At 36.5% G+C, this 18,667-nt stretch overlaps 1 protein-coding gene across 2 annotated transcripts in view; it reads left to right on the top strand.

Moving 5' to 3' along the window:
- LOC149799197 (uncharacterized) overlaps positions 1-18,667 on the top strand; it is a 77,318-nt gene that overhangs the window by 19,385 nt on the left and 39,266 nt on the right. For both annotated transcript variants that reach the window (XM_089958459.1, XM_089958458.1), the window contains exons 4-6: positions 2,351-2,495; positions 12,368-12,570; positions 16,728-16,790. In XM_089958459.1, the coding sequence (XP_089814585.1) occupies positions 2,351-2,495; positions 12,368-12,570; positions 16,728-16,790 (411 nt within the window). The remainder of the gene's footprint in view (positions 1-2,350; positions 2,496-12,367; positions 12,571-16,727; positions 16,791-18,667) is intronic.

Genomic DNA, 18,667 nt, shown 5'->3' with positions numbered 1-18,667 from the left:
AAAAGGTGTACCATCAAATTCAAATAATTGCTTAATATTTTAATCCTGTCCCAGATTATATTGCTTAATATATGTGTGTGTATTACACAAGATACATGTAAGTAGAATATTAAGAATGAGCATAGAGAGCGCGCGAGACAGCGATTAATCAAATACAGCAAATTAGGGGATAGATTATGAATAAATACTCACCTTTATCAAAACATGTAATCTAAAATATCCAAAACATTTGGAGTCAATGACTGTTAAGTACACTGCGCACTAGAAAAGGTAGTGATCAAACAAACATTCCAGTCCACTACTTTACTTTGCATACATGACTAAATACACAACAGTGGAGTTACCTTTATTGATTTCTCTTTTCGCCATTTCCGTATATTTTAGAATGTCTCCACACTACAGTAAATGTAGCTGCATGTGAGCAAGCTTAAGCGAAACGTCTTAATCGGGCGTCTGAAGAGCTTAGAAATACGAATTTTGAATATCTTTAATATGTATGTGCGTTTATGAGTGTAATGTATGTATTATATTATATGGTGATAACTGGAGTGCTGGCAACCATAAAAATAAATACTACTACTAATATTGCGTTTTATTTTGTTGAAGTAATATATTTAGTTTCTAAATTCAGAGATGAACGTTGTGGCCTAGATATATGTGAAAAATGTTTTCAAACTTCAAAAAATTGTACAAGCTAAATTTATAGAGGTTCGAAGTCGGCGGAGTAGATGTAAAATTGCTCAATAGGATAATATATTCATGATGGCTGTTTAATTATTTAGCTGTGTTCGTCAGCATACATCATCTGTACAACTAATTGGAAAGGGCATATAACAATTAATCACCAAGATATATCTCAAGATAGCAATTTTCGCATTAATAACTATAGCTTGATCTAACTAGGACCACCATATGTTTTAATATAACCATCGGTCATTTGTTTTTAAAGCATGTTAGAAAACATGGCGTATTCAATTTGTATCATTTTCTTTTATTAAATTCGATGGTCTTGTTCATTTCACGAGCGTTATTCAAACTTCCATCCAAATGGGCCTCTAGTCGGTAAAGCTGTTTCCAAAACATAACTGCAGCCGTGCTCTTAGCGTATGTCTTTTGAAGACTCTACATCTCCTGTAGACCAAAAATGGCACATTTGTTTACGTGTTATTCAGAATTTGGAATTAAAATTTCAGTGAGTGTAGGGCTTTTGTACCCTCCTCGTGTAGCATATTGGTTTAATTATGAATAATCAGTACATTTTAATGAATTCAGTGTTTCTGCCCATGGATACATGGTATACAATAATTTCCCCGTAAATAATAGCCCATCTATGTAACCTATGTTTTTCACCAGTCGTAATCGGATGTTGTCTTTATCATTCAAAACACTTTCATACGTATTTGGAAAGTAATCGAAGTTGGAAAAAATAATGTTCGATGTAAGCTAATTGGCCATGATTGCATCCGTGTCTTAAAACTTCCATTTGGCTTCTTTTTGTCGCAGATAATGATCTTGTTTGGCATAACTAGAAAACGTACGTGTTATGTTATGCTTGTTAAAAAGTTTTGTAGGCTTATATGAGAAAGCATCTGAATAATCCTCCAGGAGACAATTATGAATGAATCTCCAGGCCCCTCTGCACCAAATTTTACCAAACGTTATGTTAAAATTTCTTTCTGCAATCTTCATCTTTGATGTATTTTTTACAAGGACCTTTTAAATAGCTTTTAAGCCTCAATAGTGGCATCGTGGTACCATATTCCCAACTTTTCAAGACCTGAACCCAAAATTTGAAGAAAAGTTCACATTTTATTGAAATGTGATGTTTTTAAATGTACATGAGTATTTGGTAATGTTCTTTGTTATTCTTGTGGATAAGTTATAAAAAAGTGCGTTTAATAAGACAGCTGTGCATTCCAAAAATGACACTAGGTTTAAAAATGTGATTTTGATGTATTGCTTCTTCACATCACCGAACATTGTTTCCATAGTATTTATATTCGCGAAAGTAAAGTAAATGGTAGTCGGATGCTTCAGTAACAACAGGCTCTGGGATTAATGACGATTCCGTTTAAATGGACATGGCTAGTGATTAAAAACCTGTCAGAAGCAGAACAATTCTTGAAATCAATATGAGTAATGTTGATTATATTGGCAATATATGAGCAATATTTAGTTCACTTTTACAGACAAAAATGAGATTTTTATCTTTGAAATGAAATGAATTGTCGGTCGAATGGATATACCATTTGAGACTCAATTAACTTTTTATTCTCCATCATATTTCCTGATCAAATATGCTGTATGCTTTCCTCTATTAACATATCGTCTTATATTTCTTCATTTTCAGTTCGCCTGGCCGGTAAAGCTTCAATTACTACTTCGATAGCATATGGTCGTGTAGAGGTTTATTACAATGGAAGCTGGGGCACTGTGTGTGATACTAACTGGTACATTAATGAGGCCAGAGTCGTGTGTAAAATGTTTGGATACAGGTTAGTAAAACACACTTATATATTCCACGTGTATAAATCATTGCTTTGGAAGGCACATTAAATATTCCACAAAAACAAAATTGTACAAGAAAGATGAATCTATAGAAATATTTAACAAATCGCACATTTATGCAACTGGGAAATATAATTTGCTTAAAGTGATATATTAACAGTTATCGCAGTTCCCCGTTAGTCTCTTTAGGAAGGTCAAAGAAAGAAATCTACAACTGCATAAAAATGTGCAAAATGTGTCTGCATATGCATCGCTTGAAGATAAATATGAAGAATAACATCAGAACTTTAATTTTTCTGGTAGCTTCTGCTGGCAGTGACTTATTGTTTTTTCATATTTAAGCAACACCATTTAACCAGCTTTATCCTATCAGTTTGCACTGATCCTAAAGACCGTTTTCAACTCGTATTTCACAACTCTTTTTACGTAATCTTAGATCAGCGACTGTTCGATAAAATTAAAATTGACTGTCACGACGTTTTCTGCATGAAGTATGTCTCAGTAAAAGATTTTATGACTAAGATAGCAGGATCATCATGCGGGCGTCGACTGTAATTGGGATAATTACACAAATGTTGACATGAAAACATTTATTTGCTCTTTATGACTGCTTTAACCGTAATTACGTTTGTTATTATAAATCTTGACCCGTATGTATGTTTGGAAAACTTTTCGCACTATTTTTTCTCCAATCATATGGCGAAGTTTTATATATATAGTAACTAGACCTTTCAGAATTACCCTAACCAACAGTAGCTGTTAGAAATGTAACAGTAACATAACTTTTTAACCCCTCATTTGATCCATTGATCGCAGACTTAAAATGGAGCTGCCGTTTCTGAAATTGATAAACGTTCGGCGTGACGAAAATGGAGTTATTGTGTGAGTGCCCAAATGACAATTTCGGTTCCAGTGACCTTGACGTTTGACATTTGGTAGCGAAAATTAACAGGGGTGTGACTCTACCAGGATATAGTCTGTTTATGAACTTTGATGAACTTTCGATTAGGAAACTTGGCATTTTTGCGGAGACGAAATCATCGTGCCATGTCAGCTCAGGTGAACTTTACCTTTTACCTAAGGGTCTCAGAATCAAAGAATCAAAGGTTAGCTCATTTGCCCACGTGGAGTCTATCTATGACGCTCTGTGAAAACTGTGGCAAAGAGAAATTGTTCTTATAATGCACTAAGGAAAATGACATTTTCAGAGCTGTAACGTTGACCAAAACATAAAACAGAAGGCTACAGCATCTAATATGTATAATTATTTCCTCACAATCATTTTTATCTGTAAGAAAAATATGGCGAGTCTAAGAATACTTGCAAGTATGCATTGTAATGTTCATGGATATTGGTGAGCCACTAGGCTTCTGTCCAAATGCTTCTCTAACTCGAGGGCTTGAAGTCCAGATGGAATTAGGAAAGTATTCACACCTATCTATGTGATTAGATTCATTAGCGGCAATATATAATGTATTTATGACTGATTTGCAACTGCCGCTGACGGCCGAGAGTCGAACTCTCAATTTTGAAAAGAGTGTTACAGAACACTATTAATCATTATCGGTGTTATTCATTCGCCCACAATGTCGACTAAATTTATATTTAGACTAGGTCCTGTACATCCTTAATACAAAAATAGTAGCTTGCAAAACATATAAATCTTAGACACATGGCAAGCCTGTATGTTATATTAAACACGATTCAAACTTTATTTACACAAATTACCACTAACGTTCAGGGTTACATAGACCAACGACAGTCACGTTGACTATATTTTATATGTTTAGAGTATTCGTGAAACTTTTTGCATTCATTTATATTTTGTTCAATATCGTTTCTTATGTATGGAGTCTTGAAACTATATTCAACACATGATATATTTAATGCAAATTGCATGAACCCCTTCTTTGCTCTAACTCTCCTAGACCAGATGCATGTCATTAAATATCTCAATCCATGATATTGTAAAATATTTCAGGCATTTATTGTACAGTCACATAATACATTCTTTGATCTATCGATCGCAGACTTACAATGGAGCTGCCGTTTCTGACGTTGCTAAACGTTCGGGGCGAAAAACCTTTCAGAATTCCCCTAACCCACTGTAGCTTTTACAACCGTACCAGTAGCTTCTTTCGTATTTGTGTAACAATGCCAACTGTTGTTGATAGAAATGTAACAGTTAGAGCTGACGTGTGTGTGTGTGTCCTAAGGCCAACTGTTGTTGCTACAAATGTAACAGTTAGAGCTGACGTATGCATGTTGTTGACAATATTATGGAAGTGGCCATGTGCAACACTTGCAAGATAATTATAAAGATGATCATTATTTCTTAAACTAATTTGTAATGGGATCATACAGATATACGCAGTGTATAATGTACCAGTGACTCTAGAAACAATCTCAACAAAGGTAAAGAAATCGCATCTTGCGACTCTAAAGATTATTCTGTGGGCAGATGCAATCATAATGCTTCCTTATTTGCTTCTTTGGGAGATTATACTCTTCAGTTTGGATATAAGACATGTACATCTGCCAGCAAACTTTGTACATGAAAAGTTGGGAAGAAGCCTAAACGACAGCCGTAACCATGCCATTCAGCATCATAAAGTACGAAATTAAGGCATATATATTTAGAACTTATTATCCATTATGTGATATTGAAATTTAAAAGAAAACAAAGTTTAAGCATTTCACTACTACCCTACCAAAATCAGGATCAAACAGCATGGTCAGCCAAATATTAGCGATATACTATCTGATGATGAAGCTGACATAGAGGTATTAAAGGGTACATTACAGTTTGCAATTTGACAAAATCACAGTTCCCTTTGAAGTACCCAATGCAAAAGATCAGTCAAAAATGTGGCACAGTGGCAAATTTTTTTGAATAACTGCTCTTGTAACAAAGATGAAGCAGTTCTCCACAGTACAATGGGGAAATATAAGTTTCTAAACAGAATTATATGGGGTAAGGTTTACCAGAATCAAAAAGTTTAAAATATGGAAGATAAAATTAGGAGAAATCTGTTCAAGAGTAACTGGCTGAAAATACTGGAACTGAATTTACGATTCCAAAAAGTGGATTTTGGATCAATCCTATGCATCCAGACCTTGGACGTAGTCCTGATGGCCTTGTCTACGATCACAAATTGGATGTAGTCCTGATGGCCTTGTCTACGATCAAAACTTGGACGTAGTCCTGATGGCCTTGTCTACGATCACAAATTGGATGTAGTCCTGATGGCCTTGTCTACGATCACAAATTGGATGTAGTCCTGATGGCCTTGTCTACGATCACAAATTGGACGTAGTCCTGATGACCTTGTCTACGATCAAAACTTGGACGTAGTCCTGATGGCCTTGTCTACGATCAAAACTTGGACGTAGTCCTGACGACCTTGTCTACGATCACAAATTGGACGTAGTCCTGATGACCTTGTCTACGATCAAAACTTGGACGTAGTCCTGATGGCCTTGTCTACGATCAAAACTTGGACGTAGTCCTGATGACCTTGTCTACGATCACAAATTGGATGTAGTCCTGATGGCCTTGTCTACTATCAAAACTTGGACGTAGTCCTGATGGCCTTGTCTACGATCACAAATTGGATGTAGTCCTGATGGCCTTGTCTACGATCAAAACTTGGACGTAGTCCTGACGACCTTGTCTACGATCACAAATTGGACGTAGTCCTGACGACCTTGTCTACGATCACAAATTGGACGTAGTCCTGACGACCTTGTCTACGATCACAAATTGGACGTAGTCCTGACGACCTTGTCTACGATCACAAATTGGAAGTAGTCCTGACGACCTTGTCTACGATCACAAATTGGACGTAGTCCTGACGACCTTGTCTACGATCACAAATTGGACGTAGTCCTGACGACCTTGTCTACGATCACAAATTGGAAGTAGTCCTGACGACCTTGTCTACGATCACAAATTGGACGTAGTCCTGACGACCTTGTCTACGATCACAAATTGGACGTAGTCCTGACGACCTTGTCTACGATCACAAATTGGAAGTAGTCCTGACGACCTTGTCTACGATCACAAATTGGACGTAGTCCTGACGACCTTGTCTACGATCACAAATTGGAAGTAGTCCTGACGACCTTGTCTACGATCACAAATTGGAAGTAGTCCTGACGACCTTGTCTACGATCACAAATTGGACGTAGTCCTGACGACCTTGTCTACGATCAAAACTTGATGTAGTCCTGACGACCTTGTCTACGATCACAAATTGGACGTAGTCCTGACGACCTTGTCTACGATCACAAATTGGACGTAGTCCTGACGACCTTGTCTACGATCACAAATTGGACGTAGTCCTGACGACCTTGTCTACGATCAAAACTTGGATGTAGTCCTGATGACCTTGTCTACGATCACAAATTGGATGTAGTCCTGATGGCCTTCTCTGCGATCAAAATTTGGATGTAGTCCTGATGACCTTTCCTATAATCCAAACAATAAATCAATAGGTGTAGTTGAGATAAAATTTATATTAGTCTTATCAGGAAACGACATATTATGTGTAGGTTACCTTAAAGCAAATAAACAATCTTTGCTATAAAGTTGTTAATTGTGAGGAACTACTTAAAGAATTCACATTAACATTGCTACAGATGCAGATTACACTTTGTGAAGTACACCTTTATGACTTTGTTAGTTGGTTCTCAAGAGGAATGATTGTAGAAAGAATATTGCCAGATGTAAAGTTTGGAAAGAAATATGTTCAAAACTGACAGAATTTCATGATGATATCCTGATGCCAGAATACACTGAAGCGGGAATCACAAGGCATCTTATGACAGTTCATCCTCAGATTTAGGAGTTGAAACACTGACTATCTATAAAAATGTGTATTATTTTTATATTGTTGTCACAAAATTTAAACCTAACTTGTAGTATTGAAAATATGTAATACCAATAGCATAATTAAACAAATATTGAATGAAACATTTTAAATGACTATTGTTTTATTTATAGGGGATTCTTGTATATTTTGCTGTCTGTTGATAATCTGCAAGACAGCTTTGTTATATTACAGCCTACAACAATGTACGGCAACTTCAAGTCAATCATGGTAGGATGCTCCAGAAACATATTCATCAGATATAAATATAATGAAGTACTTCATATGATTCCATATTTTTATATAACTTATTTTGAATATGTAGTTTTAATTCATGTTCATAGAACATTTTGAATAGTTAATCTATATGTATCATTTCAAAAACAAAATAACGTTGAATTTTATTTCGGTTCTAATATACATGTACACAAGAAATTGTAAAACTGATGACAAGTCAGACATGCCATCAAATAGTAAATGACATGCTATCCTTAAATATTTATGAATAACATCACTTTCCAAGAGGAATTTGGTAGTTAACTAAAAATCAAACATTTTGAACAAAATAGTATACAACAGGTTTCATGATTAGTGGGAGAATAGTACATGTGATCTTAAACATTTTCGTTCGTTTAATTGCTCTTTCAACGTTAATACAAAACACGCGCAATGCACTTTGGCATGGTTCCTTCTCGAGTTGTCAATCACCCTCTTCCTGCAAGAAATGGTGGCATGTTCAAACTATCTCTGCGAGACATTAAAACAGCTTTATTCAAAATCTCTCTGTACGCAATCGCCATATCTGCTGGCTCAAGCAAATTTGTCAGGCCAGATTTAGTAACAATATCCTTGTCCAAAATGTTGCCTTCATACACTTATGACAAAAATGTTATTGCTACTGTTGGTGAAATTCCTACAAGGCATCTTCGTGTAGCATGAATTTCATAGGAAGAGTAAGGTTTCTAGATGACTTACCAAATTTTTCAAAGCAGTCCATTATAATTCTTGCATTTTTGGAAGATCTGAAACTATCTGACAGCTTTTCATTAATTAACTTATTTTCTGAAACCCTAAACACAAATTGGATCTCTGTATTGATATTCATAAAAATGGAACTTTGGATGACTCCAAATCTATATGCTAAATCTTTATTAGGAAGCCGTTGTCTTCAATTCAACCATGTCAGCAATTGGTGATTTTGAGCTGAGATTTTTTCTCTCAGGTGCAGTCTTTCGCTTGACTCTGTGTTGGTTGTGGTCTATTCCCTTGTAATTAGTTATTGACATGAACTCTAAGACATATAAAGAGATGGTTGAACTGATTAATGGTTATTCCAGTGTGGAATTTCTTTAAAAAAAAACTCGTTTTTAGATAGATTAATAAAATAAAATCTGCTAGTTTCGTAAGTTTTCTCTTTTTCATAGAAGATTCCACTTTTATGTGCCATTGTTTCTGATTCTTCTTTCTATTTTATTTGGCATGGACATCACTGCATTAGCAGGTACTTTCGTGTCACAACATTGCAGATATATATACATGGCGGCCTCCTCTGCATGTTCTGATATCTACCAAAAGAAATCAGAAGATTTAAGTAATTAAGTTACACATCAGACTTGAACTTTGAATGAGCAAGATTTATAAAAACTTTGTTTACTCGAGTGGTTCTTTTTACCCTTGAAAAGAAGTATCTGAGGAAAGGGCTCCTATGTATCTAATACGTTGCCATTTACCCGTGGGTCTAGATGATCTGATGTCTTGCTAAGGAGATATTCAGAATCTGATGCCTTTGGTTTTCTTGTAAAGACAGAATTGCCTCTGCAACTTCCGTTAGAAACTTTTTAGGCTAAGCTGTTGTCTTTGCTGTAAGGCTTTGCATTACTAGTACAGTTATTGAATTTAAAAAAACACAACCCTGATATCAGTTGAACATGTTCCTGTTTTTATAACAAATATACGTAAATATCGAACCTGATTTGGAATGAGTGTTGTTTGGATATGGTCGGGATGATCTGTCGTCGGACAATTCCCACCAACGTAATGTTTACTGCAGATACATGTTCATCTTGTGATTTTTTCAGTGCTAAAACTTTCTCTTCCACAGGCACTCGCCCAAAGCTAGGACATCTCGAGATTTGTTTCCGGTTTTGTAAATGGGAACCAAATATTGAATATCTACTATCGTTATTATAAATTCCAAGGCAACAATGTCTTGTAGCAACGCAATGCTTTCTCCTTTCTAACGCAGATTCAACCCCTTCATAGTGTTCCGCCATTTGTGTTTTATTACACGAACCGGTTTATTTGTCTTACATCATTGTCTTACATTATGAAGCTGAGTCTGTGAGCTATAAATAGGCATGCAGTTTTAAGCAGTTAACTGTGTCGGTCGATCTTTGTTATAAGTTAACACTTTTACGCCTATTTGAATGATCACAGCAAGCATAATTGTCAACAGAATTGTGGGTTAAGTAATGAATCGTGAAATTACAACGAGCAAATTCCTTAATGTGTGTGGTTCCCTGTACAATGTTCGGGTAACGGTATGACTGTAATGGTGTGACTGACTACATCAGAATTTCATCACAAGTTTGAGTTGTTTTGATGGTATTCATGGATATGTGCATATGTATGTATTACTTTATTCATATTAGCATTGAAAATCAAGTTGAAACTATCACCTGATAAGTTGTTTGATTGACCCTGTCTTGAAATGAGTCTCTTTATATAAATCATTATTAAGTTGGCTAGCAAAACAGGCACACACATTTAAAAAGGACGATATACAGTACTTATTGTATTCTTTGTGATGATTAGGGCTGAGCCTTCATTTCCACCGAACATCCAATTAAAGCAACACAACTGTATTAGAATACAGTCAACAAAAGTACACGGTTTGGTTTATCGTTCAGTGTAATTCATGTCAGTGTATGGGGGAGGGGGAATTATGTGGCAAACTTGGCTGTGTTAATGTACCAGTACATAGTATCGTTATTTAATTAAGCCATGTGTTTTATTCTTCATTGCGAGCATTGCATTTGTGTTATATTTTAGTTGTATTCATTTTTTCGCACAAGTTTTGTTTATGACATTCCCAGTGTTTGTTCGGTTTGTTTGTTAAATAAAATACCAACACGAAATTAAATATTTTGTCTATAATGTGTATGTCATTTCTTCCTGTAGAGTTTATTGCAATCTCAATACAGTACAACCGAAACGACCCGGGCAGAAACTATTCCGGTCGAATCTACCGCGTAAGAATAGTAGGCCGAAACGACTCCATTCCGAAACGGTTCCAGGCCAAACCGACTCGTTCTAATAAAAATATACGATAAAAAGAGAAACAAAATACGGGTATTACATACCTCTACAGCTGAAAAATATACTACCTCATAAAAGAGAAAGCATCTTGACAAGACATCACGATTTGTATATATACTGCACAAATCATAGCACGGGCGAGAAACGTGGGGTGGGGTACCCGAGAGCGTGATGTCAGTCAACAGAGTGAGCTAATCTATCATACTTTGTCATAGTCTGATAGAATCAAAGTGTACACAATAGGTAATGTTACACGAGTACTCACACAACATGTAACATAGACCATACTACATTAGATTAAAATACAATGCATGACAATTTTATCCACGAAAATCAGCAATGTAATGGCAACTTGATGCACGCAAGTCCGTGACAAAGATTTTTGTTGATTGATATATATACCTCTTCTAATGTCATTCTCGCATAGACTTCATGTCGAAACTTGTCGATGAACAAAACCTCAGGCACATCTTTATCGGACAAATAAATTCATTTTAAATAACGCTTTGCAATATAAGTATATCATAGTTTGGGTGTGCTCTATATAATTCGCGCTCTGTGCAGGATATATAGGTCAACCATGCTTAAACTTAATGGGGTATTACCTTAAGATAACAGAATTCTGATAAATGCTGCGAACAAAATAGACTGGAAACGTTCGCAATAACAACCATTTATTTCATACACTGCTTGATGTAGAATGTAGACATAATTATTATATATATATATATATATATATATATATATATATATATATATATATATATATATATATATATGTGTGTGTGTGTGTGTGTGGTTCTCTTCCGCCGATTTTAGCGAAACATGTTCTCAATATGATTAATGTCATTAGTGTTTAGCTCTACTGGTCTCAGATAGAAGAGCCTGGAAAGGCTTGTTGACCCATGTCCATCTGTCCGTTAGCGCAAGTTCTTTATCACTGGTTCACCTAACTACTTACAGGATTGCCATGAACATTCTGAACACATTTGTCTTAAGGTCTAGTGTGTCTTAAATACAAATGGCGCGTTCGGACATTCAATATGACCACCACAGTTACACGAGATTTTCACCAAAAGATTTTAAATGATGTCTAGCTGGTCCTAAATGAAAATGTTTCTGATCTGACATCAAATATGACCGTCACGAGAGTCATCTTCAAAGAGCTTGTTCACTCTGCTGCTAAACGGAGAGTCATATTCACACGGGGTTTTCAATATATTGGGTTGTTGCTGCCAAATAACAATGGAACCGGTCGGACCTTCCATATTGCTGCAGACATCGTGACAATCTTGTTATCGCTACTGAACTTAAATGGACTGTCATATTGACATTCGGTTTTCAAGAAAATATTTCAAATGATATCTGGTTGTTCCTAAATAAAAGCGCCAATTACATACAATATGGTTATAAAAAAATTCTTACAATCGCTCAAGAATATGAAAGATGGATTCAATGATCGCCAGTTAAGGCAAAGAAAGAATCGTATATAAGATTCCTGTAAATTCTTTTCAGTCAGAAGATCCCCATCCCTTCGAGAGATTCTTGATTATTATGCGGACATACTAGTATCTGAAACATATTTTATTGGGTTATGGGTTAATGTTTAACTGCCATTTTATCGTGTTTACAAAACTTAATTCTGTATTTATTTTATAATTTTATTACAGTGGTGGGATAGCTTTAAAGGAATCACTGTTTGGAGCTGGATACGGTCCCATCTGGCTAAATAATGTCATTTGTTTTTCATCGGCTAAAGATCTTAGTCAATGCAACCACATTGGATGGGGTAACGTGACCAGCTACCCACATCGTTACTATCCAAGCTGGTATTGTACCCACTACAATGATGACGCAGGAGTGATTTGCTATGGTAAGGTGGTTCTTTCTTCTACCTAAGGACACTGCCGGACTTTTGAATATTCAGCTAATTTGAATAGCAGTCGATCACTATTTTCTTACTAAAAAGAAATAATAACAGTAGTGTTTAAATTTATAGATGAAGGATCCCTGATATAACTGACTGTTAATGTAATGTCACCTAATTGTCCATTATTGTAGCCTTGAAACTTTTTTTTATCGTTTTTATGAAAATGTTACATTCCTTGCTTTATGTTTTCTACTGACCGAAGGCGTTGGGTGTAATGTCTTTTTAGTTTGCATTGCAAACAAGTTTGGTCTTCGAAATTGTCTTTAAAAATTGCATATAAAATGAACATCAACGACATTGTTTTTAGTTTAGATTTAAAATGTGTTCCTTTATTTCTCATACTTTCTTTACTCTAACATGTCAGATTCTTAAGCAATATAACGCAGAACGATGCCATACAAAATAATACTATTCAACATGATAAAATCCTTAACAATACAATACGTTTATTCAAGTATTATTTCAGACAATGAAATCAATTATTGATTAAAAAAAAGAAAAGGGTATCAGCGCCATGCATCGGCATTTCAATTTTACAAATAAACAAGATTTTCTTTTCATCTTGATTTTGCTATAATTGGAAAAGAATGATTAATCGCAAATAATGAACAAAAACTTTTTTCCCACCAACTAACTATCGTCGAAAAACCAAATATCACCTCAGATATATGGATAAGCAGAATGGTTTCGCATGTTGCGCAAAACATTGAGTTAACACTCATACAAAAAAATTTCATACGCTTTTAATTTACGCAAAACAAGCATTTAGTCCAAAGTTGACAGCATTCTCATCCTGCTATAAGCACAGTCCATTCTTTTGGACGGCACATTCGGCCCATTCTTAGTTTGATTTCAGGACAAGTTTTGCTTGCTTTATTCGCATTTGAAATCCCATGCTTTCCCGCCAAAGAGCCTTATAATAGAACGCGCGTTAAATTAGTATGGACCGCTCCGGTGGCCTAGTGGTTGGAGCGTCCACCTCGGATGCGGGAAGGCGCGGGTTCGAACCCGAGCCGAGTCATACCAAAGACGTATAAAAATGGCAGTAGAAGACGCCTCGCTTGGCGTTCAGCATTAAGAGGTTAGTGCCAGGACTGGTCAGCCTGGAGTCAGGAAAATATGACTGGGTGGTACATCATGCTACATGTCTGCGGCATGATACCTAATACTAGTCATCACTATAAACTGCCACTCTGCAGACATTGTAGCGATATGACTAAAAAATTGTTAAAGCTACGTTAAAAATCTCAATCATACACACACACACACACACACACACACACACACACACACACACACAAAAATTAGTATTAGTCTCTAAACCGCACACACACACACACACACACACACACATTAGCATTAGTCTCTAAGCCACACACACACACACACACACACACATTAGTATTAGTCTCTAAGCCACACACACACTCACACACACTAGTATTAGTCTCTAAGCCATTTGATGCATTTTCAAATGCATGACTTACGTCTGGATGATTGAGGCAGCCTAGGCTGTGTCCTTTGGTGTTTAGCTAATATCCCATCAAATGTCAAAAAACACAATTAGTTCCATGACAAATTGATAAAATTATTATTCAATGAAAATATCTGCTCTGTGCTGTCAGTCATGCCTTTCATGTATTCTGAATGAGGTATGTTTGTCCGATCATTTGTTTGTAAGTATATTTTTACATGTATCTCGCACTAAAGCATATTGGCATGGTGTATTTATCAGGGAAGAAAATATATTAAAATCTGAAAGAAATATAACAATCTAAATCGCGTTTTTGATAAAGTAATATGTCAGCCAGTTAATTAAAGGATTGCTTTCAAATAGTGTCTCATTTTCTTATCTAGCTAAGTCAGAACTCCTGAAAAACAAAACCAAACTTAAAATCCAGATTTGTTAATTATTTCTAAGTTGTAGGTGAATATGAGATACATAAATTCATAACCGGAATTAGTAACTTTATTTTAAAAGATATAGAATTGTGTGCCAGCATATAGCTGTTTCTTTTGCACGATAACTATTTTTTCTACAATACATGACAATAAGTGACTGACTGGCTATTTGAATTTTACGTGCTTTTCGTACCACTGTACATGTATCACGGTTTATTCCTACACTGCAGGATATTTAATTGCTCCAGGAGGAAGGAATTAGTGCGTCATTCCTCAGGCATTTATGTGTTCACATAACAATGTTTAATTCAGCCGTCAGGTCGTAGGACTATTTTAAGTCCCTAACGACCTAAATGTAAGGCTGTGCACGAGTGGGAATAGACCCAACACACGCACTCGTGTATAAAAATAATTAATTCAGTCTGCCATTAACTGAGCAGGGTGTCAACCAAAGCAGTATGTGACGCCAGTAGCGATTGGTGGCAACTATGGCGTCACATTGGGACATCCAGGTTTAGACGGGTGGAAATGGTTCCACATCTCCGTCCTGGTACAGAAGTCCGGTAGAGGCAAGGGAGGAGAGGTATCTGGAAACAGGAACAAACGACACAGAGCCCTGAAACGCAAACCCATACTTAACCATATCTAGTCCAGTTATTTAATGGACAATAATATGTAAGCCACCTGTGCAATTAATTAAATAAATTGAGTTTAAAAATTTCAAAAATGAATCTTTAATAAAGTTGGAATTTTGTGTAAAGAATGTACATACACTAAACTAATAAATACCAATCATCGAAGTCAATAATGACTTATACGAAGTTTGTATCACGCATTAGAGAATTTTTAGAGAATACAATTTTGATGGCGGTAACCTAACGGATCAAATTAGGTTATTAAGATAAAGATATTATCAAAATTGGTCCTCAAGCCAAATTGAGAACCGTATACATTCAGGCCATGTTATCAATCTTTCTTTTCTGTGTTGTTCTCTGTGACTGCTATTGTGAAACAGGCATCTTCCGGAAAGTTGGTAGCTGCTCTGGTATATGAGGACTTCCATGGCTTGTTTCTAGGTGGCCACACTGGACTTACGCCTCCCTTGTTTAGCAGACTGCCTCGTGTTACGCCTTCCCTTTGAACTTTCGTGGTGCCACATCATTCGTCAGGACCTCTAATGTTGTTTTCCACCGGTCAGCAGTCGTGGTTCTGGTGGTGCGTCGTAACACTGGCTGCCCTACATTTTTGTGAGCTGCCTCGTGTTGACTGCTTCTTCCCGTCACTCTGTGCCTGTCCTGGTGAATTCTCATCAGCGGCATATGGTAAAATGTCATTCAGCTAGCATAATATTTTTGTTCTTCTTTATTAGTGTTCCTAAAAGTACGTTTTCCAGCTTTTCCCGCCTACGACCTTGACAGCCCTCCTGGTAAGCCGTTCAAGCTCGCTCTGTGTCCACTGACTGAATGGAGAATGCAATGGAAAGACAATAAAACTTGTATACCTTCGAATAAAAGGACATTAGAAAATATATTGTGACGAAAATCTAGCCATAAAAATGTATCTTATTTTGTTCGTTAAGACACCAAGGATAAGAAATAAAGAACATTCAGCAATATCTACCTGTACGTCAGAATACCCATTATTATTATTATTGTTGGGTAGTTGTGCGAACCAGTTCCGACGAATTTCCTACCCCTAAAATGCTTTCCTTTAGAACCGCAGTATCCCCAGAAAATAGACAATTAGTATATTTTCCAAGAAAAAAGTGTTATCCAAAAATCATTTTTACCCAAGGGAATTATATCGCTTGGGAACATTTACCACCGCGCGCGCGCACGCGCGCGCACACACACACACACACACACACACACACACACACACACGACGTCCAAGACGACGAAGTAAAGTGTAACCTGAGAAAATCGGCCACAGTACTGACCATGCAATTGGACCCATATTTACACTCCGCTAATAGTTTCACATTTCTGACATGTTATCAACAATGACTGGTAATGATTATCATGTATAAAAATTATAATTGAATAATCCATGCATGCATGCAGTCAGGTAGGTAGGTCATAGCATAAATATTACCTAAATTTGTAAGCACTTAATACATGTGCATGCTGACTGATATACATGAATCTTAAGAAGGAATGCATTGACTGAGTTATATATAACTGTTTTTTCATACATAGATGACTCAAGTGAAAGCCAGGTTACATGTGGTGATGGATGGACAGGATCATCTTGCACCATAGGTAATAAAATTAACGAGATTTTGTGACTTTCAGATTTTATGCTCAGTGCCATATATGTTTTGGAAAGATAAGTTTCCGATTCATCTGTCATTTGGTAAACTTAATATTCTCCCATTTTCACTATTTATCTATGCATTGCTTTTCAAAAATAAGTGACACAATTTGGAATTCACTAAGTGATATTTTTATTCAGTGATATTGTTTTGAATTCCCTATGTGTCACGTAGCCAAACGGTTCCTAGATGCTGAATTCCCTATGTGCCACGTAGCCAAACGGTTCAAAGATGCTGAATTTCCTGTGTCACGTAGCCAAATGGTTCCAAGATGCTGAATTCCATATGTGTCACGTAGCCAAACGCTTCCAAGATGCTGAATTCCCTATGTGTAACGTAGCCAAACGGTTCCAAGATGTTGAATTCTAGATGTGTCACGTAGCCAAACGGTTCCAAGATGCTGAATCCCCTATGTGTCACGTAACCAAACGGTTCCTAGATGATGGATTCCCTATATGTCACGTAGCCAAACGGTTCCAAGATGCTGACTTCTTTGTGTGTCACGTAGCCAAACGGTTCCTAAATGCTGAATTCCATATCTGTCACGTAGCTAAACGGTTCCATGATGCGTGAATTCCGTATGTGTCACGTAGCTAAACAGTTTCAAGATGCCCACAATCCTAAGTCGTACAAGATTGGTAACTAACAGACTATATCATTTTTACTTCGTCCAAGAGTTACTATAATAAAAATGAAAACAAAAATCACTTTCAGCAAAACAAATCAGAACCATATGATAACTGATATTTATTTCAATACATGACTATCTGGAACATCACTTATTTTTCTAATTTATGAGAAAAGGTTCATTCAAACATCTCTATTGTGGAAACAGATTCTGCTAAACTAATTTCTAAACAAGAGAAACATGAGTCACAGGAAGGCGGAACCTAAAGAATTATGAAATGTTTGTAGAACGGCTGGCCATATGACATTGGATGTAGCATTACTCTTTCTCTGACGTTTCATTACTTTTACAATGTGTGTTCACTCTATTATTATTATTATTATTATGCTCTTTCGACCTTTTTTAACAATCCACTGGACCAATATCAACCAAACTTGGAAGAGATCACCTAGGTATAGATGACTTTTAATTTTATAGAAATGATCGGCCACTAGTATGGCAGCCTTCACTAAGATAAGAAAAATCCTTAATTCATTTCTTTTCAAAACCCACTCTCAAGAATGTCAATTAATTTGACAGAAAGTAGTCACAAAGGACATCATTCAAACATATTCAAATGATGACGATCAAGCACCGACTGTCGCCGTCGTCTCGTCATCATTTGCGTTCCAGCCAAGGACAGCTATGCTATAGACAGGAATGTGCGTCGGCAGATGCGATCTGGTGCCTTTTACATGCGGTGTTTAGTATGAGGTTGAACTCATTAAGGTCTTGATCCACCATATGGAGTCAGACGCTCCTCGGTCTTCAAGTGTGTCCACCACGCGCTAGTTTTCCAAAATGCTGAAAGCTTTTATAACTGATGGTGTTTGCGACCCACAGTCGCTTTTGTCGTGATATGTTGGGAGCACTTTACACTGAGGAAACTGCAGAGGCACCTTTGTTCGAAGATATTAGGCTTCGTTGGTCATTGCCGATGCAATCGTCTATGTTTTTTACTGCCAGACGTTATCTGCCAATGGTTTTCATGCAGCAATGAGATATTTTGATGCGACGCCTCACCTTTGGTTCGCAACTGCTTCATCCATTACAGCAAGCAGTTCAGATATGTACACTAGTCCAGTACCTCATTCTCGTACCTCTCCGGCGTTTTTCGTGATGGCTTGTGGACTGGTCGTTTTAGTCTTGCTTACGGT

This window comes from Sinohyriopsis cumingii, chromosome 5 (genome assembly GCF_028554795.1).
Source record: "Sinohyriopsis cumingii isolate HCF-2022 chromosome 5, ASM2855479v2, whole genome shotgun sequence".
In the NCBI taxonomy this organism is placed as follows: domain Eukaryota; kingdom Metazoa; phylum Mollusca; class Bivalvia; order Unionida; family Unionidae; genus Sinohyriopsis; species Sinohyriopsis cumingii.
The sequence above is the reverse complement of the archived record's forward strand: the minus strand, read 5'-3'. Positions and strand labels throughout refer to the sequence as shown.